Below are 24,341 nucleotides of genomic sequence, written 5' to 3' on the forward strand. Positions count from 1 at the left end.
GCCTATTCACATCCCTTGACCATTTATCAATTGGGGAATGATTCTTATTCTTATAAATTTGACAGCTCCCTATAAATCCTAGAAATGAGACTTTTATCAGAGAAACTTGCTGCAAATATTTTCCTCCAATTTCTGGTTCTCTTCTCATTTTTGTTAAACAAAAATAATTGTTAAATTACAATTGTTAAAATTAAAGCTCTTTAATTTTTTGTAATCAAAATTGTTTCTTTTACCTCTTACAAACCTCTCTATCTCAGATTTGGCCTTGAACTCTTCCCCTTCTTATAGATCTCACAGGTGATTTCTTCTATGCCCTTCTAATTTACTTTATGGTAAAGGACAATAAAATCGTAAAGAGAAATAACTTTGAAAGATTTTTAAAAAAACCCAACAAACTCTTAGCAACACAATTACCAACCATCATGAGAACCAATCATGGAGTTTACCTACTTGACAGAGAGGTGATGGACTCACTGCACAGAATGTGACGTACATTTTTGGCCATTGTTTACTTGGTGTTGCTTAACTATGCTTGCTTGTTACAAGTTGTTTTTTTCTCTCTGTTTTAATTTGGGTGGGGGTGAGTTAATAGTGATGCAAAAAAAAAGAGGGCCATTGAAACATTTTTCAAGTGCATAGAAGGAAGTTCAAGAGGAAGCACAGGTAAGCAAGATTGTTTTGAAAGTAACACGTGGAATTATTATATACTTAAAAAAATAAAATGGTACCAAATGTAGATTTACAGTTTTATTAAGATCCATTTTTTGTCTTCTGATATGTATATAGAAATGCTCTCTTCTGGTATTTGAGTTTATATATATATATATGTACATATATGTACACACATATATGTATATATGTATATGTATGTATGTATGTGTATATATAATTTTTAAAGGGAATATGACTCTTACCTAACCCTAGGCTGCAATATTGAACATTGTCACAGGGTAGCAGCAGGTTTTGTTTCCTTAACTATAGTGGTGTGACCTTAGTTACCCTTTCAGAAGGCAGAATTGTGTCTCAGAGCTCCCCACCAAAGGTTTCGACCCTAGGAGCAATGCAGTAGATAAGGTAGACAGCAAAGAGCTCTAGAGGTTGGGTATGTGTGATGCCACAGGCAGCTACTATACAGAGTCCAGTGAGAATCAGATACTGTTCCTGGAATAAGGGAGTCTCTCTCACTCAGGACCTGGCCTGTCACTAACTCAGCCTGCCCCCTCCCAGGCCCCTAAATTTCAGAGCAATATCTGACCTACTACAGAATAGGAGGTCTCTCGCACTGCAAGTGACTGAATTTAAGTCTCTCAGGTGATGGAAGGAGTCACACACCACAGCTTTCTCTCCCCATTCATCTCTGAGGGAGCTCTTTTTGGCAGATAACCATGGTCTCGATGCTGGATATGGGCTCTGCTCCTCTTTTTCTCCAGGCATTTGAGTCTTTTCTCCACAGAGCTGGATACATCAGGACAGGAGAGCTCTCCCACACACACACACCTTAATTAGTCACACAACCGATAATCAGAGAGGACCTGAAGCTCAGGCTGGAGTGGCCTATTTCTAGATTAGCAGAAAAAAAAAAGTTACCATGTTCTACTATGCTACTGACATTGAGCAAATGTCTTGCTTTCTCTTCCTTTCTCTGGGTCTCAGTTTCCTCCCTCTGTAAAACAAGGGCTTTGGAATGGTGGCTTCTAAGGTGACTTCATGCTTCAGCAGCATCCCAAAAGTCTCACTTGCCTTTCAGAGGCCAAAAGTGTTGTATATGTCCAACACCATTAGATGGTGCCAGAGACCACCCCTTGCCTCCTCTCTCCAGCCAAATGTGCAAATGACACTTTCCCAACTTTTAAAAAGCGACTGTTTGCTGGGAGGGCTGCTGGCCAGAGAGTTTCTGGGCTGGTAAAATGAAATCCAAACACAGCTTTTAGTTTCTAACTTTCCCAAGGACGAAGACTGGCTTATCTTGGGCCATACATAGCACAAGTAGCTATAGCTTGATATATAGAAAGGGCCGAGAACAGAGGATTAGGATATCTGGGTTCTAGTTCTAGCTTTGCTATCAACTCTCTGGGTAACATGACTTCACTGTATCTTGATTTCCTCATCTGTTAAATGGAGTTAATCACTATTACTCTTCCTTTAGAATCAAAGATCAGAAACACGTGTGATGAGGTAGAGGCAAAGTTTAAAGTGCAAACCAAATATTTATTTATTACAAGACATCAGGTTTGGACTGGATCCTTCTCTGTCTTCCTGGGACTGGCACCTTAGGCACCTAATTCATCCTACGTCAGCAACAGCCTCCAGAAGGAGCTAAAGAAAGGGGGTGGAGAGGGTTCCCCAGGCTTTGGGTACAGATAGCTACAGAGGTCATTCAGTCTTGTTACTGCTGATAACCTCCTGATCAGGGGTGATAGGATCAGTGAGTGTTTCATCCTGGTGCCTAGTGGTAGTGGGGACCTCAGTTGCCAACCTCAGATTCCTAGTTCTTGTTTTTTTTCTGTCTCCTCCTCTTCAGCTTGGGAGATTTCCAAATCCTGTTCCTTTCCTTAGTCCTGGCTTCAGAGAAAGAGGGATTCAGGATGGAGACAGGGTGAGAGAGATAAAGGGAACAGCTCTAGGTTTAAGCAGGTCAGGCAAAAATTCTAGGGTCTCCTCCCTCCTTCCATATACACTATTGAACAGATCCCAGACCATTTGAGACTAAAGTGGTGTGTCTATGACCTTGAGAGAGAGAATCTTAGGGCCTACAAAACTGAGCTGTCAGGTGGCTAGTAGCCCCTTGCCTTAGCACCTTTGTGGAGAGGGGGAGTGGTGTGTTGTTGTTTTGGGGAAGAGGAGTGGGGAAATCACAGTGGTAATGGCCCTGTTTTTGACTCAGATAAGGAAACACCAAAATGAGCGGCAGCGATCTCTCCACTGGACCTAGGGAAGCTAGAAGGGTTTCTTCTGGCTACTCCTGGCTCCTGGCTGGAGATCCTTGTTTCTCCTCTGCTTGCTGAGGTTTATTCGTTGATCCACAGACAAACCCTGAGAAATGGGAAAGAGAGAGGGAGGAGAAACCAAAAGAAAAAAAAAGAGAGAAATAAAGAATCAGAGACAGACATAGAAACAGAAATAGAGACAGAGGAAGGTGAAACAAAGACAAGTAAAAAGTCACATATAAAACCTTGATGCCCTAGAAGACAGGAGAGTGCTAGAAGATGAAGTGTCCCCGGGGCCTCCTCCCTCCCTCCATTTTTCCCTTCCTCCCTCTTCCCAGTGCTTGCTTACCCTTCAACACTAGAGCTCATCATGAGAAGTGGAATGGAAACTGGGCCCACTGCTGCCCACCCTGTCCAACCTCGGGTCCCTTAGGGTCTTTCGAGAACCACTCCAACCGGTGGCCTGAGCATCGTTATCCCAGATGGTAGATGTCTCTGTGTCGCTCAGCCACTGAGCATCCCCTGCATAGTGGGTGGGAAAAGCGAGCAGGGGCCTCACAGCAAAGGCTCTCAGGTCCCGGCGGGAGAAGTGCTTCTTGTAGTCTTCACTGCAGAGAAGAGGGCATGGAAGCCCCATGTGAGGCAGTAGGCCCCTGGAGGGGGGCCCAGGTGGGAAATGCCAACAGACTAGAACTTGTAGAACCCGAGGGAAAAGGCTGTGAGCTTCATCTCCACCCCAGCCCCTGACCCTGAGCCTCACTTGGGGTGCCGGTCATACATGATGGGCAGGAATTCATCCACAGGCAGCATCCTGCCCAGAGGCTGGGCTTCCACCAGCTTTCGAGCCCCGCTCAGGGACAGAGTGTAGGCTAGAGTCCAGTAGGAGTAGTTGGCTACCACGAGGTGGCGCACCCCTTCCACAGCTGGCTCCTCCTCCCAGGTAACTTGCTTGCGCCCTAGGTAACTAGAGGGGTGGGAGAGAAACCCAGAGCATCACAGAAAGTTCCCCCGCCCTGCCATCAGCTCCCCACACTAGCTAAATCTTCCCAGCTCTATCCAGCACCAGCTCAGAGGGCTGCCTGGAAAGGAAGGGGCCTGGCTAGTTAAAGGGACCTGTTCCAACTCAGCCCACACAGTTTTCTGCCAGCACATGTCCTAAGAATGCTGCCCTTCCCCACCTCAGCTCGCCCCTGGCCCCATAATTCACATCAGGTCCCACTGCAGCTGCTCCTGAGACACCTCCTCCATCAGCCGCTCCAGCCGCTGCCTGAAGCTGGCTTCAAAGCGCACATCATCCTCAAACACCACGACCTGTTCCAGACCCCGGGTGACCATCTGTAGGCACAGGAAAGGAGGGTGTCCACCTTCAGAGCCCAAGGATACCCCAACTTAACCTGCACACCCATCACCTCTAGCTTCACTCCCCTGAAAGCATTGCCTTTATGGTCCCATGGCTCCCCTACTCAAGAACTCCAATAGATTAATTCAAATGCCACCTCCTACAAGAAGCCTTCCCTGATCCTCCCAGATAGGACACAATCTCTTCCTTCTCTGAAATCTAAAAGCACTATATTTCTACTTCTCATAAATTTAGCACATTCTATTTAGTTTGTCCATCTCTTAACTCCCCTAACCTGTTTTAGTCTTTTTTTGTACCGTCTTCCATTCCTGGCACAGGGCCATGCATTTTTCTATTAGCATAGATACCAAGGGTGCTACCCCCCACTGCCAATCATTTCTTAAGCGCTGATTGTATACAGAGCACTGTGCCAGGAGATACAAAGTTTAGGCAAGACAGGTTCCTACCCTTGTGAAACTGCAGGGATACAAAGTATCCCCAAAGTCTTAGTGTAGTTTTAAGACTTTTGGGACACCCTATATTCCTCCAATAAAATATTGGCTTCTCAAAAGCAGGAATTATTCTCTGTCTCCGTCTGTCTCTCTTTCTCCCTCCTCTCTCTCTCTCTCTCTCTTTCTCTCTCTCTCTCTCACCTTGGTACCCACACCTGGCACATAGAGAGCACTTGATTGACTGACAATAGAAAGACCATGAAACAAGCATGGATTACTATAAATACATATTTCAGAGAGGTCTGGGAAGGAAGTTCATTACTGATTGCACTGGGGGGGTTCAAGGAAAACTGTGAAGGAAGCACCATCTGAGTTAGACTTTAAAGGCTGGCAAGAAGGAAGGCATCAGGGGCAGCTAGGTGGCGCAGTGGATAGAGCACTGGCCCTGAAGTCAGGAGGACCTGAGTTCAAATTCGGCCTCAGATCACTTACTAGCTGTGTGACCCTGTGCAAATCACTTAACCCCAATTGCCAAAAAAAAAAGGAAGGCATCCACAGGCCCTTAAGGTAACAGGCTTTAGAGCTAGAAGATACTCTGCAGCATGAGGAAGAGCCTGAGCAAAGGGAATGGAGGTGAGAAAGTCTCCGATGTGTCTGTGAGGCAGAGAGTGGTCCAGCTTGACTGCAGTGTTTCTGTGCTTGAGGGAGAAGTATGAGGAAAGGCTGGGAAAGTAGGATGGCTAGTACTAGATTGTGGAGGGCCCGGAATGCTTGACAAGTCTGAACTTTCCCTAGTGGGGAATAGAGAAACACTCAAGATTCTTGAGTAGAAGGAGACACAACCAGATCACTCCATTAGGACAATTTATTTTGAAAGTGATATGAAGGCTGGATGGAGGGGTGGGGTGGGGAGGCAGGAAGAGCTGTTAAGATATTATTATAATAGTACAGTTAGGTGTACTATGGTGGCATCAGTGGGAATAGAGAGGAAGAGCCAGATTTAGCAGATGTTATGGAGACAGTCTTTGGCACAAATGGAGGCAGGCCATTGACCTGTCCTCTATTAACAAGTGGCATGCCCTATTAATAAATACTATACTTAGAAAACTGCCACTTTTTATTCATTGGTTAAATTTCCCCCATGAGAAGTCGGTGGCAGTGGTGGGATAGGAAATAAGAACTCCACACCCCAGACCCTTATTAGAAACCTCCCTCCTATTTTATAGGGCCCAAGTGGAAAACTTTGTCCACAAGGGGAGAGCTTCCTATTGGGGGATCTGTGGTTGTAGATTGACTCTCTCCCTATTCATGATAGTCAGATCTTCTCCACAAAAAGAGGGTGAGTGAATAATCTTGTGTGTTTTGTTTCGTAAGTTGTTTTGTGTCCTAGTTTATGTTAGAAGTTTTGTTATAAAATGTGGAAGTATTTGGCAATATTTAAAACCTGGGTACATTTCCTGGACCATCTTTTGCAGAGAATCAATTCATCCCTCAAAGAAAATCAGGGGCAGCTAGGTAGCTCAGTGGATAGACTGCCAGGCCTGAAGTCAGTTCAAATCTGGCCTCAGATACTTACCAGCTAGCTGCGTGACCCTGGGCAAGTCACTTGACCCTGTTTGCCTCAGTTCCTCGTCTGCAAAATGAGCTGGAGAAGGAAATGGCAAACCAATCTAGTATCTTTGCCAAGAAAACCCCGGATGGGGTCCCCAAGAGTTGGACATGAATGAAGTAGCTGAACAACAACAACAACATGGAAGCAGAGTTGACAAGACTTTGTAACAGACTGGATCAGAGAGGTGAGGGGAAGGAGAGAGCCAAGGATAACTGCAAGACTACAAACACTGGAGACTGGTAAATGGTGGGGGCCACACATCAGAAGTAGGAACAGAGTTAGAAGGAAAGGCAGTGAGCATGGTTTTAGGCAGGCTGGCTTTGAGTGGCTGGTAGGACATCCAAATAGAGATATTCAGCATGCGAGTGGAGACATAGGCCTGAAGCTTAGAAGGGAGGTCAGTCCTGGCAATAGAGGTTTGAGAGTCCTCTGCATAGCTGAAGCTAGGAACAAATTGGATTGGCAAAGGAGATGCCTTCAATAGAGCAAAGAGAAATAAGGGTAGAATGTTGAGTGAAGGAAACAGGATGAGGGGAGGAGAAGGAGCTAGTGAAGGCTTTCTAAAGGAGACAGAAAAAACAATTGGAGAAGGATAACCAAGACAGTGTGGTGACTCTGAAGGTGGGTGAGAAGAAAGGATCCGGAGGGCATGGTAAACTATATGAAATACTATAAACAGGCTAAGAAGCTTGAGGCTGCAAAATAGGCCATTCAGTTTGGAGATCGGTCGGTTGTTGGTGACCTCAGAGAGAGCAGTTTCAGTAAAGAAATGGGGACAGAAGCCAGACATCAAGGGATGGGGCTAGATCAGTTAGGGAGGACACAGAAACATCCAATGAGACTACTTCTTTGAAAAGTGGCAGAGATGTCTTGGGGAAGGGGGAAAATTTAGAATTCAAAACCTTATAAAAATGAATGTTGAAAACTAAAACTAAATAAATATTTTTTAGAAAAGAGAAAAAAAGAAAAGTGGCTGAGAAGGGGAGGAGATACAATGGTGATTGGATAGGGTAGAAGAATCAAGGGATAGCTTTGGGAGAATTGAAGAAACCTGGGCATATCTGTAGACAGATAGGGAGACAGAAAGATTGAAGATGCAAGAGAGGAGGGGGTACATAGCTGCTAGGACAAGGTCCTAGAGAAGGCCAGGGGTGGCAAAAGATCAAAGGCAGTGGTGGAGAAATAACCCTTAGGGATACTCTCCCTATCACTAGAAAAAAGGACATTGTATATTCAATCAACATCTGTGAGTTGAAATGAACACTTTTCCCTGCCCTGGTTTCCCCAGGGACTATATCCTCACCTCCTCCCAGATGGCGTAGTGGCTGAGGAAGCAGCCCACCTCTCCCTTGGTGAGTGTGCGGCCAGAGTAGGGGTCATAGTAGCCAGGGAGAAGGTCCACACCCAGGCTTTTGATGGTGCTGCTGTTGAGTGCACTGTAGGGAGATATGGAGGAGACTGGCTTGGGTTTCAAGTCATACCCTCCCCACACACCCATCTGGGTCCTCGAATTTGAAACAGATATTCCTCATCCCCTTTCATCAGTGACTCAGAGGTCAGTTATAGCTCCTTTTCTGGAAACCAGCCAGGCCAGTTCAGGACCCAGGTTCCTCACCTGCCATCCACAGCTTCCAGTACCCGTCCAGCAATCTCCATCTCCCACAGGGATCTTAGCATCCGTTCTCGGCGTTCAGGCCGACGGGCTAGGCTGATGACAAAAACCTTAGGAAATAGAACTAGTGGGCATCATCTCTCCTGCATCTTCAATCTTTCTCAATATCAATCAATCAATAAACATTTATTAAGTGCCTACTATGTGTTAAGTTCAGGGATACAAAAAGAGGCAAAAGATAGTCCCTAATCTCAAAGAGTTTACAATCTAATTTTCTTCTGTCTACAAATGTACTCAGGAATGCAGAATAGAGGCTCAAGGAAGGAGACTCATCCAAGTTCCTCCCTCCCTGACCTGGAACCCCTAGGACACATACCTCATCAAACCCCATCTTGTTGGGCCTTTTCGGGGGCAGGAACACATGGGCTGAAGGCTGCATAGGCGGGCCATCCGCTGTGATAGAAAGATCCACTCCCAGAATCTGGTCATGAATTTAGCCTAGCTCCTTCTGGCTCTCAGTTTCTTTAATCCCCTCTCCCCCAACCCCCATACCATGGTATATTAAAATTAGAAAGGACTTTGGAGATCATCTAGTCCAATCCTATTATTATTATTATTATTATTATTATTCTTTTTGGTGAGGCAATTGGGGTTAAGTGACTTGCCCAGGGTCACACAGCTAGTAAACGTCAAGTGTCTGAGGCCGGATTTGAGCTCAGGTCCTCCTGACTCCAAAACCGGAGCTCTACCCACTGCGCCACCTAGCTGCCCCTAACCCTATTATTTTATAGCTGGGGAAGTGACTGGATTCACGCCACACAACAAATTAGCAGCAAAGTAGGGTCTCAAACCGGGGTCCTCTTCAGGGACCCAGGAAAACTGAGACATAGGGAGGAATGAGTCCAAAGGAAAGTTAGGGACCCACTGTCTTATCTTCCATTGCAGAAAGAGCTCAGGACTGGGCAACAGTAAGTTTGGGTTCTGGTTCTGGCTCTGCCATTAAGTTAGCCATGTGGCCTTCAGAGCGTCACTTCCTCTGTCTGGGTCTCACTTTACCCAACTGTAAAATGAGGGGGTGGCATGGAGAACCTCTGAAGTTCTTCCAGCTCTGACAGCCTGAGGGGTTTGCTCGGCTGCCGAGCAGCACTGGCTGCTTGGCCCAGGGCTTTGGAGGTACTGGGATGAAAGGAGAGCAGAGTTCTGAGACCCTGTATTGCAAGGTCTGAGGCATTGTGGTACAATTACAAGTGGAGGGCTAGCTACCACGGACAAGGAATTGAACCTCTCTGGGTTTCAGTTTCTTTATCTGTAAAATGGGGAGCTTAGGCACAGTGATCCCTGAGACCCCTTCCAGCTCTAGAACTGCTATCCTATAGTCCTGGGTCCTATAACAAGGCCAAGGGTATATGGAGACTCGGGGCAGCTAGGTGGTGCAGTGAGTAGAGCACCAGGCCTGGAGTCAGGAGGACCTGAGTTCAAATCCAGCCTCAGACCAGACACTTGACACTTACTAGCTGTGTGACCCTGGGCAAGTCGCTTAACTCTGATTGCCTCACCAAAAAAAAAAAAAGTATATGGAGACTGAGAAAAGGCTAAAACTGAAATCCTAGGAAAGGGGAAGGGAGAGGAAAGGCAAAGCATGGATATACGTGGCGAAGAAAGGCATTGTCACCGAAGCTTCCTAGGGAAGAGAAAGTGCTGCCTGCCACAGCCCAATGCTTGCTCACCCAGGGCCTCCAAGATTAGGTGGACAAAGTTGACTTTCTCATCCTCTAGCCGCTGATGTGATTTGACTGGAACATTCATGTATCCAAAGCGATGCTGGTTGCAAATGTGGACCGAGACACCTGGAGGAATGAGGCAAAGCGGAGGGGAAGGGAGTCAAAGGATCTCAAAGCACCAAAGGCATCTCCCTTCCTGAGCTCTGCTCACCCTTGAGCTGGGTCTCTTCCCTCATGGCACCCTCTCCAGTAAAAGGAAGGAAGCTCCCTTCCCCATACTCCATTCTGGGCTGGTTTACCTGCCTTCCCCCCAGCAAAGACCTCAACCTCCTTTATGGCCCCACCATTCTATGAATCTATGTTCTAACATTTTATAGTCTAAAATCCCTTCCAGTTCTTACATTCTATGTTCTAAGTCCCCTTCCAGATCTAGCCTTTTGTGTCCTAAAGTCTGCTCTAATACTTTGTGTTCTAAGGCCCCTTCCAGTTCTAACACTCTGGGTTCTAAGGTCTTTCATTTCTAATATTCTGCATTCTAGGCCCCTTCCAGCTCTGACACTCTGTGTTCTAGGTTCTCTTCTAGATCTAACATTCCATGATTCCCACCCCAACTTGAGACCACTCACCTGCAGCCTGGCAAGAATAGGCAAAGACAATAATGTCATCAAAGGGCCATGTATAGTTGGGATGGGGGGGATAGAAAGCCAGTTGGTCAACTCCCTTGCCCCAAAGGGCTAGCAGAAAGGTAGAATGTACCATGGGCACTTGGAAACAGCCCTGACGCTGCCGATTCTTGGTAGGGAAGTAATCTGGTGTACGTCGGTAATAGCCCTGAGGCAGAGCAAAGGGGACCAGGATTGTGGGAAAACTGCTAGGCTCTTCTCTTCCTGCCCCCTGCCCCCTGCCCCCTACCCCAATCAGTCACCATACCTCCACACCATCCCTCCTTGCCATTAGGGTTAGATACTTTCTAGGAAGAAGCTACTCCAGTCTCAATACCCCAACTCCACTCAAATCAGGTTAGAAGGTTTGCTTGTTTCTAAGTCTCAAAACATATCAGGGTCTACCCATCCAGGACCTCACCTGTGGTGTGATGTCACACCAGAAGTTGGAGTAATAAGTCTGGGAGTCCAGCATAGGGGCCACCACTGGCAGACCCTCCCCAATCAGGAACTTCAAGGTTTGGTTGTTGGTTAGGATGTTGTCAGTGTCTGCAAACTGGAGGTGAGCATGACAAGTTAATCATAGGCCAGTAACAGGTCAGTCCCAGGCAGGGGTCAACCAAGGAGTGTCCCTACAAGTTCTTCTCTGGTCCAGAGTAGATACAGGGCCTGATTTGCGGTTTCTGGTATGATCTGGCGAAGTGATACAGTGATTGGATCCAGGGATATGGCCTTGTGGAATTGAGTAGCCTCCCTGAGATTTTGTAGGCCAAATGGTCAGGATAATTGATGGTATGAGACTCTCTTACCAGGATATAGTCAGCTCCCCAAGCTCGGGCAAAGTCCAGGGCTTCTTGTTTCAGCTCCATGAGGAACTGGTGGCGTTCCTTGGTCCACTGTTTGGGACTCTCTTCATCTGGGTACAACCTGTACCAAAGATCAGATCGGGCCAAATATCAGAATCCAGGACAGTGCCTCAGGGGAAGGGGCCTCACCACCTCCTTTGGGTGACTGGCCTGGGAGTCTAGAGACCTGGGTTCAGAGTTCTAATTTTCCCACTAACCAACTGTTTGACCTTGGCCAAGAGAGTTGTCTCTTATCCCTTTAGTTTAAGACTTGGAGTTCTCTTAAATGCAAATTCCCTTGTAAGAGACTCACTTTACCCGACAGCATACATTTGTAGTTTAGTATAAATTCACTACAGCCTGTCATTCCCTTCCATATGCTGGTTCGGGGCTAGGAGGAGAGATCATTCATTCCTCAAACAGTATCTAATATGTGAAAAAGCTTTGCGCTGAGGGCCTGGTAAGATAAAAAGTTAGGTAAGGCATTCGGTCTCCAGACTCTTAAATCCAGCCCACTAACACTAAACCATCTGCCTTCTGGGATAAATAGATTACACTCAACACTACTGTCTCCTTAACAACTGGTTGTTGTTGACCCCATTTGGGGTTTTCTTGGCAAAGATACTGGAGTTATTTGCCATTTCTTTCTCCAGTTCATTTTACAGATGAGGAACTGAGGCAGAGTTAAGTGACTTGCCCAGGGTCACACAGCTAGTGTCTCCTGACTCCAGGCCCAGAGCTTGGTCAACTGCACCACCTAGAAGCCCCGGCAATATAAATAGGAAGGAACTTAAGACTATCAGAGCTAGAAATACATTTAGAAGTCATCAAGTCCAACACCATCGATTTCAGAGGAGGAAAATGGAGAAAGTTTGGACACTCGAGAGAGGTAAGTAAGCTAAAATTCATGGGAAAATGACTCAGGGATCTTAACGGATTATAATACTTTTTACTATTAGAGCTAGATGTCGTGGGGGAAAGACCCAGAACCAAGACTAGGAATGCCAATGTTAAACTTTTCAACTTCTATTTTTATTAGGGCTGACCTAACCTAAAGCCCAGCTGCTTTTTTTACAGCTACCTCCAGCCCAGAAAAGGCTGGAAACGGAAAAGCCCTCAGCTTTTTCCTGTGAACTGCAGGTAACATTGTCTTACGCTCCTTTGCTTGGCTTCACCTTGCCTTTCCAAATTCATTCCATATTATTTCCCTTCACAGGTGCTTACACTGCAGCTGAACTCTCCCAAGAGCCATTCCCTTGACTTGGTATTTTCCTTAGAGTCGTTATTCCGTCTTCCATCTCTGCATCTTCACACAGGTGGTTTGCTCTTCAGATCTGGAATGCACTCCCTTCTTACCCCTACCTCTTCGAATCCTGAGCTTCCTTTGGGTCTCAGTTCAGGTGCAGCCCCAACCCACCAGCTTACTGTGGGGCTTGGGCAATAGGCCCTTTCTGGTTTTTCCAGTTGTGAATGCTCTCTTGCTCCCTGAAGTATTTTGTTTTTTCTTATCTGATTACCAGTTGTATCCCCCAGTAAAATGTAGGCTACTTGAGAACAGGTACAACAGTTTCATTTTTGTTTTTGTATTTCTAGCCTAGCACAGTGCTCACATACACAAGGCAGGTGCTTCATGAGTATTTGTTGAATTCAACTGATTTTAACTGAATCCCGGATCCCCAATCCTGCGCACCTTGGCTCGCCTTCAGGTCGCCACACCACTTCTGCATAGTCCTTGCCCACAGCAGCTAGCCACTCCTGAAGAATCTCCGTCGTATTGTCCACATTATGGTCGGTGGCACACCTGTGGTCAGAGCAACCATGAGGAAGGGGCAAGACTAAGTCACCTGTGACCTGGGCATGGTTTAGAGCTGACTCAGTGGGACAGTCTAGACAGCAACCCAAACTCCTCATCTGAGGACTGAATTCCACATCCTGTACTAGACCTGTCCAGTTATAGTCCATCTGAGTGCTAGCCATCCTTAAGGTTAGGATAGCTCAGAAGAGCACTAACTAGGCACAGCTAGATGCACTCTGTCCAAGGGCACTGACAAAACTTTCAGTCCTTCAGCAGCATTGAAAAAATTCCACTTATCGCCTAGGTAGTAAGATAATTGTTGTTGTTCAGTAGTGTCCAACCCTCCGTGACCCCATTTTGGGTTTTCTTAGCAAAGATACTAGAGTGGTTTGCCTTTCCTTCTCCAGCTCATTTTACAGATGAGGAAACTGAGGCAAATAGTTAAGTGACTTGCCCCAGATCACACAGCTAGGAAGTGTCTGAGGCTGGATTTGAACTCAGGTCCTCCTGACTCCCCAGGGCTGGTGCTCTATCCGTTGGGCCACGAAGCTGCAGTAAAATTATTAGTGAACATGAAAAGCTATATATAAAAGTGAAGTAAGCAGAAACAGAAAAACAATGTGCACAATGTATATAGAAAGAACAACAAAGCACTCAGAACTGAATGCTGTAAAATTATAATGGCTAAGTTTTATCATTAAGAAGAGATAGAAATAGGTACCTCCTCCCCTGGTTTGCAGAGGTAGAGGGCTATGGATGTAGAACAGTACATACAAGATCAAGCTTTTGTGATATTTTGATTAGTTTTGATAAACTTTTCTTTTTTGTTATATGATATAGCTTTCTGAGAGGAAGTATATAGAGGGTTTTCCAAAATTCTTACCGTAGGTTTAAGCTTTCACAACTTAAGCTTTACTAGCTTAAGCCTGCACTAAGACTTTCAGGAAACCCTATATTGGGAAATGTAGGTGATATAAAATAAAAAATAAATGAAATAGGAAGCCATGAGATGATGACTTGCCCCTCCAGAGGTACCCTTAAACTAGCTGGTTTGGCCCTAACTCCATCCCCAGAGTGGCCCTCTCTGCAGCTGCTTCATGATGCTTTCAGAGCCTCTGCCTCACTCTTCTCTTCAACTCCCCTCACCTGAAAGTCAGTTTCATGCTATTTATTCTGGGCACAAAAATTGCAAGTTATGGCTCTGAGGTTAGGCCTTCTGAGCAAACTAAATTGTGTGTATGGGGGAGGGGTAAACACATATATAGAATCCTTAGTTTGCAAATGAGGAAACTGAGCCCAGAGAGGATTATTGACTTGCCCCCCCCCAATCACATAGGTATTAAATGACAAAGCCTAGATCTGACCTCAGGTCATCTAAGTCCAAATCCTGGACTCTCTCCTATGCAAAACACTGCCTCCATCCAGAGATGTAGTAGAAAGAAACCTGAGTTTGGCCATCAGGTCTAAATGTCAGCTCTTCCACAAACTTAATAAGTAATCATGGGAAAGTCATTTTCCCTTTCTGGGACTCAGTTTCCCTATCTGCTACAAAAGGAACAGTATTGCTCTCCTTGGTTGCTGAGAAAAGAATTTAAGTTGATCTCATGGTTAGTGAAAGACTTCCAAAAGTCCAAAGAGTGGGAGTTTCAGGGATGGGAGTCGGGAGGAAAGGGAAAGATTCTTGGGCTGTGAGACAGAGGGCTGGGCTCTGATCAGGACTCTACCTCTGATTTAGGGGTAACCTTCAACAAATGACTCCACTTGTCTAGGCCACAGTCTCCAGATCTATAGTAGGGAAGAATGACCACTTCCATCGACCTCCAGCCACAAACTCACCCAAACTTACTGTGAAGGAGGACAGTCGTTTTGAGCAATTAACAATAGAAGCACTATATAACGTCAAAGGTGCCATTAGAGTTAGGGGAGGCTTTAGCTTCTCTCTTTTGAGGATGATGGGAGCAAATTTAAACAAAACTCCCAGTTTTAAATGTTCCTGTCCCTTTAAAGAGCAGAGACATGAGAGCAAACGTGTCATTCTCAGCTAGGGGTGGGGACCAACCCTCTATGCCCAAAATTGTGGGAATTGTGGGAGACCTCACTTGGTCACCAGTCCACACCATCCCTCACCAGCCAAGGGCTGAAGGTTAGGGGGGGATATCAGTCATTCCACCGTGTCCAATCCAACCAACTCTCCCTACCAGGTTTTGTGGCTTCACTGGTTTCCATAGATGGGGGAGGCCTCTGGGATCCAGGGTGTGTCCTCTACTACCCTCCTCAGCCTGCTTCAGGGCCCAGGATAAAAAAAACCCTATGGGGGAGGCTGAGAAACTGAATGAATCTAACCAAGATACCCTTAATCCTGTCATTCTCTTCCCTTTAATCCAGGTCTTTGAGATGAGGGCAGGAATCCCCTGCCATCCCCCAAAGGGAAAGGTGTATGAGAAGCAAAGGTATAGTGGACTGGCATCTGATTTGATTAGAGTCCAGATTCTAAGAGATCTTGTGGAAAAGGGGTGAAATTCTCCATCAGAGTTGTCTGGACCTCAGAGGGAAAGGGGATAACGTTTTATTAGGGCTAAAGATGCCAGCAGCTTGAGGATATCTTCCTGCTTCTCCTCCACAAGTCTAAAAGTCCAGCTCTGAAAGGACAGGCACCGAGCAAGCAGTTAGCTGCGCACCCCCAACTCCACCAGATCAAACCACACGTCCTGAGAGAGCAAATCAAGTTGGAATGAGAAAGAAAAGAATGGAGACGCTTGTTAGGGAAAAGAAGAGAGGCTTAGAGAGAGAAGTGGGCATGGGGTGGACATAAAGAAAGGGGGAAATGGATAGGTAGGGAAAACCAGGAAAGTGAGGGAGAAAGGAAAGGGGTGAGGCTGAAGGAGAAAATTCCCAGAAAAGGGAAGAGAGGCCAAGAAGATGGTGGAGAGGCCAACCCTCAGCTCAGACCCAGGGTCCAGCTGACCAGTTCCAGCTGGGGTGAGAAGTGAGGAATGGCAGGGAGCCTTGTAGTCTGAGGAATCTCTGCGACTGGGGATGAGGCACAGATGGTCCCCCAACATGGGCAATATCCTGGGAAAACAGGCTATGAGGGAGAGCGAAAGGAGGATCACTGTGAGCTGGGGGAAGGGAGGCACCCTGGGGTCTCTCACCAGAGGGCAAGGCGGGCCCGGGGGTAGTCCAGCCGCTCCAGAGCCCCGAGATAGTGCGGCAGGGAATATCCGGCGTTGCGAGCCAACATCGCGATGACCACTGCTGGAAGCGGGGGCTCATAGGACCCCCAGGAGGGCCTGACCCCGAGCAGCAGAAGCAGCAGGAGCAGGAGAGCAGAGGGCGGCGGGAGCATGGCAAAACAGGCAGAGAGCGGCGTCGGCCCCCAGGGCTCGCAGAGCCGAGCCAGGCTGGGGGCTGACCAGAGCGCGGGGAAAGGGGGGGACCGCGGCTGGAAGCTGGGGGAAGCCAGGGGCGGGACCAAGGGAGGAGCGTCTGGAGGGGAGGGGCTAGCCCTGGGGCTGGGGAGACAGGTCTAGAGGGAATGGGTTTCCCAGCCCCTCCCACCTCCAAATCTGTGGACCTCAAAGAATCTCCTGCCTTTCTTGGGACCCAAATGTTCCAGAGAACCTGAGCCTCCGAGGAGCTCGTGTTCCGGCCGGTGAAGGAGCTCAGGAGGTCCCGCCCCCAGGCCTTGACCTTGGGGCGTGGCAGAACTGGTCTAGGGGATGTGGCTCCCAGTGCCGTCCCGCCAGACCCCTCCTTCCCCGCCCCCCCTTCCCCAGACTCCAGCCTGCAGACGCTGGATCTGGCCCGGACTGAACATCGGCATCTGGCAGGGACCCAGGACATGATCTGATGGGGAGGTGCGGAGCGGGGTGTGGGAATGGGGGATTCTCAGGCACAGAGTCTCAGAGTCATAGGACCATAGAATGTCAGAACTGGGAACAGGGTGTGAGGGAGAGCCTTAGAGTACAGCTGGTTCAACCCCTGTCGTCTTACAGATGGAGAAACTGAGATCAACTTTATTCTAATCCCATGGAGAAGGAAAATGTCAGCTCCTCTTCCTTCTGGGGCGCGACGAGGGAACGCGGGGATCGTCGAGCAAACTTTGCCAGGATTCCCCAGAACCCCTCTTACTCAGCCCCGCTCCGCGCCATCTCCTGGTTAAAGACTAAAAAGGCAGGAAATGAGAGAGTGGAATTTGGCAACTCCAGGGCTCCCAGATTCTCCTTCCTCCCGTAATGAGGTGGAAGGGGGGCAGGGAATGGGGCTTGCCCTTGAAGTAGACAGGGGATCCCCCACCATTCTGAGGAGTCACATTAGCTGGAAGGTCTAGGAAAGAGTGGGGCCATGGAGAAAGTGGCAGGTAAGGGAGGCTGGAGGAGCGGGGAAGGGAAGAGAGGGTTAGCAAGTGTTAGTCTGACCTTTTTATTCCTGAAGTCCTTCTCCACCAAAAGGTCTGAAGTGCTCAGGTGGGATAGCGATGTCCAGGGGACTAATTGTCCTCTCTTTCTCATGGTGGTTCTTCTGAGCTCCAGGCCAGCATCTCCACCAAAGATAAGGGCATACCGACTTTGATGTCCCACCAGTACTTCAAACTGCAAAAGTTCAAAACCAAACTTTATCTTTCCCCCAAATCTATTCTTCCTTCACTCCTGACCTCCCATATTTATAACCTTGGAGTTTCCTTTGATTCTTCCCTCTTGCTCACCTCTCACACATTCACCAGGTCCTGTTAATTCTTCTCTTTCCTCATTTCTGCCCCTCGAATCCCCATGGGCTCTGGATAGATGGGCCCTGTCTACCACCAGCCTGGGTTATTGCAATAGTTTCGTGAGGCATCATAGTACAGGCGGCTGACTGCTGGAGGAGGGAGTCAGGGGAGTCTTAGGTTTAAATCCCACCTCAGATACTTGCTAGTAGTTGTGTACCTTTGGGCAAATCACTTGAGCTCTCTTGTTCTCAGCTGGAAAATGAGGAGCTTGGATTCAATGAGTTTAAAATTCTCTTCCAAATCTATTGTTCTAACGGGACATCCTGCTTCTATTCTCTTCTTCCCACCCCCATGATAGAAGAAGATCTTATGCATGGATCTGGTTATGTCATTTTTCTACTAAATAGTCTTCAGTGCCTACCAAGGAAAATTCAAAGTTTGGGGTCTTTTTGGCCTCATATTCAAAACCCTCCAGTCTACCTTTATAACAATAATAATAATATTATAATATGTTATATAATTATATAATAATTATATAATATCTATAATTTATAATAGTATTGTTAATCATAATTGCTAAACTGTCCTTATATTATCTCACTTGATCCTCATAACAACTCTGTGAGGTAGGTGCTACTATTCTCCCCAGTTTACAGATAAGGAAACTGGGGCCCAGAGAAATAAAGTGGCTTTAAAGAATCCTATGTAGACCCAGGCAGGATTTGAACTCCAGGCCTCCTTACTCCAAGTCTAGCATTCTATTCACTAACTGCATCTAGCAGCCTCCAGACAGACATGGCTCCCATAAGTCTTGTCTACTCACTCCTTACTCTAACGAAACTGAACTGAATGGTGTTCTATGTCTGTTTCTCATGCCTCCATAGAATAACCTTCCATTCTTTAAAGTTCAGACAACACCTCCTCCAGGAAGTTTTCTTTGATAGACTCAGTAGCAATCTTCTTCCACAGATCTTTATTATTTAGCACTTTATTTGGTAACCCTACATCCATAAAATCACAAGTCCTGTCCCTATCACTATCTAATACATTGATCATGTATTATTGTGTATTATGGTTATCTGTTTTTTATCACCCTACTTGGATTAAACTTGTTGAGGGCAAGGACTGAGTCTATTAAGCTTTGGATCTTCCCCAGGATCTCACAAAGTGCGTTATACACTATAGACATTTAATAAACACGTGTTGATGGATTGATGTCATTTTTATCATCATCATCATCATCACCATAAGCTGCACAGACAATGGGCCTGGTATTCAGGCTCTGTGCTTCCTCCGTCTGGGCCTGAATATACTCCAAGCATATCTGTGGTCATCACTGCCATCCTTCTCACACTCAAATTCTATTCATAAAGGCACCACCCTAGTTCAGGATATCCTAACTTCTCCCTTTACTACTGCAACAACTTGCTGACTGCATTCCTGCCTCCAGTGTCGCCTCTCTACAATATATCCTTTGTGTAGACACAAAATAATCTTCCTAGAGCACAAGTGGAACCATATCATTTTCCTGTTCAATAACCTGCAATGGCTCCCTATTACCTCTAGAAGCCCCTCAGTTGGCATTTAAAGTCCTTGATAGTCTGGCTCCAGCTTACACCTTTCTAGATGTATTTCACATCACTCCCCTTTACACTCTGAATTGCAGCCAGACTGGGTTACTTGCTGTTCCCCAGACTTGGTGTTCTCTTCTACCCTCTACTTTATTCTTTTGTACAAGCTGTCCCTCATTCCTGGAATGCCTGCCTTCCTCACTGCCAACTATTATTAGAATCCCTGGCATCCTTGAAGGTGCAGCTGGTGCCAAACTCAACAGGAAGCCTTTCCTAGTTCCTTAAGCTGTCAGTGTTTTTAAATATGATTATTTTTTATATGTTGTGTTTCCTTATAGAATGAAAGCAACCTGAGGGCAAGGATTGTTTGTCACTTTGTTTTTATATTCGCAGTGCCTATCACATAGTAGGTGTTCAATGAATACTTTGGCTTGAACTGGATTGGTGCCTTAGCAGCAGCTTTGGTGTGGTACATTGAAAAGAACCATGAACTGGGAATTAGGAAATCTTACTTCTTTTAGTCTTGGCTCCATCCTAGACTTGTATATGACTTTGGACACTAATAGTGATACCTCACACTGACATAGGATGCTTTTAAAATGTGCAAAATGGCTTTTGATCACAAGCCTGTGAGATAGGTACTGCAAGTCTTGTTATCCTCATTTCAGGGGTGAGGAAACTCACCCAAGTTGACATCAAGTAGAAGAGCTAGGATTTGAGCTCAGATCTTCTTCTACCAGGGCTCTTTGTACTACAACAGTCTGGTCCCCTTTCTATCAGCCTCAGTTTTCGTATCTGGAAAAAAAGATATTGGATTAAATGGTCTGTAAGTTTTCTCGATTGTTTTCTTCCCCCTCAAACTTCTTCCTAATTTCCCTGCTTCTGTTGGAACCACAACTATCCTTCCAACCACCTGGCTTGGAAACCCTGGAGTCATTCTGGATCATTCCTTCTCCTTCTCCTCTCTCCCTATCCAATTCACTGTCAAATCTTGTCAAATCTATCTCCTCATTATGTCTCAAATAAGTCTCCTTTCCACTTACCAGCCACCTCCCCTACCTCAGGTCCTCATTAGCTCTCACCTGGACTACTGTAATCATTTTCTGATTAGCCTGTCCACCTCCAGTCCCTCCCTTTTCCAATGCATTATCCACAGAGGTGCCAAAGGGATACTCTTAAAGTACAGTTCTAACCACAGGAGAACAGTGTACATAGTAACAGAAATATGATACAATGATTAACTATGAATGACTTTACTATTCTCAGTAATATAATGATCCAAGACAATTCCAAAGGACTTATAATGAAAAATGCTATCCACCTCCAGAGAAAAAACTGATGGAGTCAGAAGAAAGATCAAAGCATACTTTTTTTACACTTTTACTTTTTTTCTTTTTTTTTTGGTCTGTTTTCTTTTACAACATGATTAATATGGAAATATATTTTGCATGACTACACATGTACAATCCATATCAAATTGGTTGGTGTGTTGTTGTTCTTTGTGTTCAAAGAAGACCAAGATGACATCACTTTGTGTCTGACTGTGGCTGATCAGACCAGTATGAACTTGGAAGGCTCTACCACAGGTCGGGCACAAAGAGTCCACAGGAATGCTGGGAGTGGAGATGTCTCTAAATTTGCACATCTCTTGATGTTTCTTTTGTGTTTCTTTTGAGCTACTGCAATTCTGCTTTGCTCATAGAGCAAATCACCTTCTTTGATGGGGGCCATGCTGGGCAGTCCTGTTCCAGTGTCTTCTACGTCTCACAATGGATTCCAAAGTTCTTCAGACAGACCTTGAGAGTGTCCTTGTATTGACTCTTCTGACCTTCATGTGAGCACTTGCCTCATGCGAGTTCTCTGTAAAAGTCTTTTAGGCAAAGAAAGTTTGGCATTCAAACGACATGGCCAGGCCCTTTAGGGTTGCACTCTCTGCAGTATTGTTTGAACACTTGGCAGCTCAGCTTGAGAAAGTACCTCAGTGCCTGGTACCTTAGCCTGCCTGGTGATTTTCAGAATCTTCCTAAGACAATTCCTATGGAAGCTATTCAGTTTCCTGGCATGATGCTGGTATACTGTCCAGGTTTCACAGGCATACAATGATGAGGTCAGCACAATAGCTCTGTAGACCTTCAGTTTGGTAGGCAGTTTAATACTCTTCTCTCTCACACTTTCCTTCAGAACCTCCCAACACTGAGCTAGCTCTGGCAATGAATGTGTTAACCTCATCATCTATGTGTACATTCCTGACAAGTATCCTGCCAAGATAAATGAACTTATCCACAGCATTCAAAATTTCTCCATTTGCTCTGATGGTTCCACATATGGATGGTGCAGTGCTTGCTGGTGGAGAACCTGTTTTCTTGTTATTTGTCAGGACAAAATCAGCACAAGCAGCAGAGAATCTATCCATGCTCTGTTGCATCTCAGCCTCAGAGGCACACAATCACCTGTGAATAAAAAGTTGCATACCAATTCTCCCTCCACTTTAGTCTTGGCTTATAGCCTTTTCAAGTTAAATAATTTACTGTGAGTGTGATAGCTGACCTTGAAGCTCTTTTTGTCCTGGTTGAAGGTGTCAGACAACATTGCTGAAAACATCATGCTAAAAAGCATGACAACAAGAATATAGCCCTGCTTCACTCCTGCGTGCAGGGTTGTGACTATAGCTTCCTGTGTATCTGCCCCTGCTACTTCATCACTTACCTATCACCACAGAACTTTGAGGTAGGTAAAAATGGTAGAATGGCACGGGTAATGTCTATTGACCAGGATAGAAATTGGATTTAAGGGGCAGCTAGGTGGCACAGTGGATAGAGCACTGACCCTGAAGTCAGGAGGACCTGAGTTCAAATCTGACCTCAGACCAAATATTTGACACTTACTAGCTATGTGACCCTGGGCAAGTCACTTAACCCCAATTGCCTAAAAAAAAAATGGATTTAAGTAAAGCAGAGTTGTGCAAAGTCATCGGAGTCCAGTGGCAAGACAAAAGTCAGGACAACTGGTAATGACTCCAGATACAGTAGATGACCTTGAATGACCAAGATGACATCTTGAATGGCTAACCAAACTCTAAGGGCTCCATAGCACCTGCTTCCACCTTCATGGCCCATTGGAACAAATTGTTTACATTTACCCAGGGATGTCTTCGCATGCTTGGGATAGACACCCCTCAACTTACCAACGGGTTTGTGGCCTGTTATCCTCAACCTGGTTTAGCCCAGCTGCCGAAAAGGTTCACCAGGGTGTGGCCACTGAGTATGCAACAGCTTCTTGGAGCCACAGGTGAGAGTTGGGCGGCAGGTAGACACCAAAGGCGGAAAGTAGACCTGAAAAGGGCTGAAAAGCAGCCCTTATGCCCGAGGTGTTAGTTCTCCCTGAACAACCCATATACCCCTATATCAAACTGCTTGCCTTTTCAATGAAGGGGGAAGGGAGGGAGGGAGAGAATTTAGAACTCAAAATTTTTTAGGGGGAGCAACTGGGGCTAAGTGACTTGCCCAGGGTCACACAGCTAGTAAGTGTCAAGTGTTTCGTCTGAGACCAGATCTGAACTCAGGTCCTCCTGACTTCAGGGCCAGTGCTCTATCCACTGTGCCACCTAGCTGCCCCTAGAACTCAAAATTCTAAAAAATGAAGGTTAAAAATTGTTTTTACATGTAATTGGAAAAAAATTTAAATTTTTTGAAAGTACAGTTCTAATCATGTTGCTCCCGTGCTCAAGAAGCTTCATGTTATTCCTTTATTTTGCATTTAAAGCCCCTCAAAATCTTTTTTTTTTCAGATTTTTTTCATATTACTCCTCTTCCCACACACTTACTTGTAGCCAAACAGCTCTACTTGTTGTCTCCTATGCACAAAGTTCCATCTCCTACTGCCAGGCCTTTGGTTGTGCTGATCCACTTTCCTGGAAGGCTGACTCTCCTCATTTTCTGTCTCATGGCATCCCTAGCTTCCTTAAAGCCTCATCTCAAGTACCACCTTCTACCAAAGCCCTTCCTGCTTTCCCCAATTGTTAAATCCCTCCCTTCAAATCATTTTGTATTTACTCTGCATGTGTTTTGTATTTATCTGTGTACCCATTTCCCCTACTAGAATATAAATTCCTGGAAGACAGGCTCTCTTTTCACTTTTGTTTTTGTGTCCTCCAGTTCCCAGTGAAGTGCCTGGCACACAGTAGTAAGATATTTAATAAATCTTTGTTAGATTTAATTAAATTGAATTTTCTGCTGTAATAGTCAATAATTTTTATTGATTTCATGATCAATACTATTGTCTTTTTAAAGGAAAACAGCAGTCCAAATGCTACTCAAGGCAAAAGATCACAGTATTTAGAGCTAGAAGGGCATATTAGGCATTAACTGGTCCAACTCCTTATTTTACAGATGAGAAATTGAAGCCCAGTGAGGTCAAGTGACTCAATTAAGGTCACACTGGCAACAAATATCAAAGGTCCCATCTGAACCCACATCACTGGTTCCAAATCCAGTACCTTTTTTTCTTCTTCACTACCCTATGCTGTATGTAAAATTCAAGGAGGGGGGAAGCTAGGTGGCACAGTGGAGAGAGCACTGGCCCTGGAATCAGGAGGACCTGAGTGCAAATCCAGCCTCAGACACATAACCCTAGCTGTGTGACCCTGGGCAAGTCATTTAACCCCAAATGACTCACCAGGAAAAATAAAATTCAAGGAGGAACATCTAAAATCTTTAAAATACCTTGTTCTAAATTCTCCACATTAGGAGGGAGCCAGGATGTGAAAATTTCCCCCACAACTAAGGACCTATTCCCCAGGAGAGCTGGCTTCTGAGCAGTGTGGGAAGATTCAGACCACGGCTACTCTCTGCCCTCCAAAAAAGAGTCTCCCCCTTGTCTTTCTACTTCAAGGAATACTGCATCCAGATTCTCCTTCATGGGATTTGGGGACATGGTGCAGGAAGGAGGGTCGGAGAGGAAGTTAAATCCAGACCATTGGCTGGTAGAGAGTGGAGAGGAATGGAGACAGAGCAGGCTCAGTAGAAGTCTCATACTTCAAGTCCCTCCTTCCCTACACCATCTGGATCCAAGTACCTTTGTCCCTTGATTTTCTTGCTC

The 24,341-nt window shown here is 45.9% G+C and overlaps 1 protein-coding gene across 1 annotated transcript; it reads right to left on the reverse strand.

The window, feature by feature from the left end:
- Positions 1-2,187: 2,187 nt before the first annotated feature.
- CERCAM (cerebral endothelial cell adhesion molecule) lies at positions 2,188-16,383 on the reverse strand. Its single transcript, XM_027869800.1, has 13 exons — positions 16,118-16,383; positions 12,861-12,971; positions 11,135-11,252; positions 10,747-10,881; positions 10,290-10,494; positions 9,670-9,789; positions 8,319-8,395; positions 7,946-8,052; positions 7,634-7,766; positions 4,135-4,262; positions 3,688-3,891; positions 3,277-3,535; positions 2,188-3,033 (listed from the first exon to the last, which is right to left on the reverse strand). Exons 1-12 carry the CDS (start codon positions 16,309-16,311, stop codon positions 3,286-3,288), a joined length of 1,782 nt encoding a protein of 593 aa, XP_027725601.1. The 5' UTR covers positions 16,312-16,383; the 3' UTR covers positions 2,188-3,033; positions 3,277-3,285.
- Positions 16,384-24,341: the final 7,958 nt, after the last annotated feature.

This window comes from Vombatus ursinus, unplaced genomic scaffold, assembly GCF_900497805.2.
Source record: "Vombatus ursinus unplaced genomic scaffold, bare-nosed wombat genome assembly UNPS02014793.1, whole genome shotgun sequence".
In the NCBI taxonomy this organism is placed as follows: Eukaryota; Metazoa; Chordata; class Mammalia; order Diprotodontia; family Vombatidae; genus Vombatus; species Vombatus ursinus.

Bases quoted from the DNA above. Each gene is read 5' to 3' on its own strand.
- CERCAM (XM_027869800.1), bottom strand. From the start codon at position 16,311: ATGCTCCCGCCGCCCTCTGCTCTCCTGCTCCTGCTGCTTCTGCTGCTC. The intron at 8,053-8,318 runs GTATGTGTCCTA...CTATTTCCTAAG, and splicing joins ACAAGATGGGGTTTGATGAG to GTTTTTGTCATCAGCCTAGC. The intron at 3,892-4,134 runs GTGAATTATGGG...CCACCCCTCTAG, and splicing joins CAGCTGCAGTGGGACCTGAT to TTACCTAGGGCGCAAGCAAG.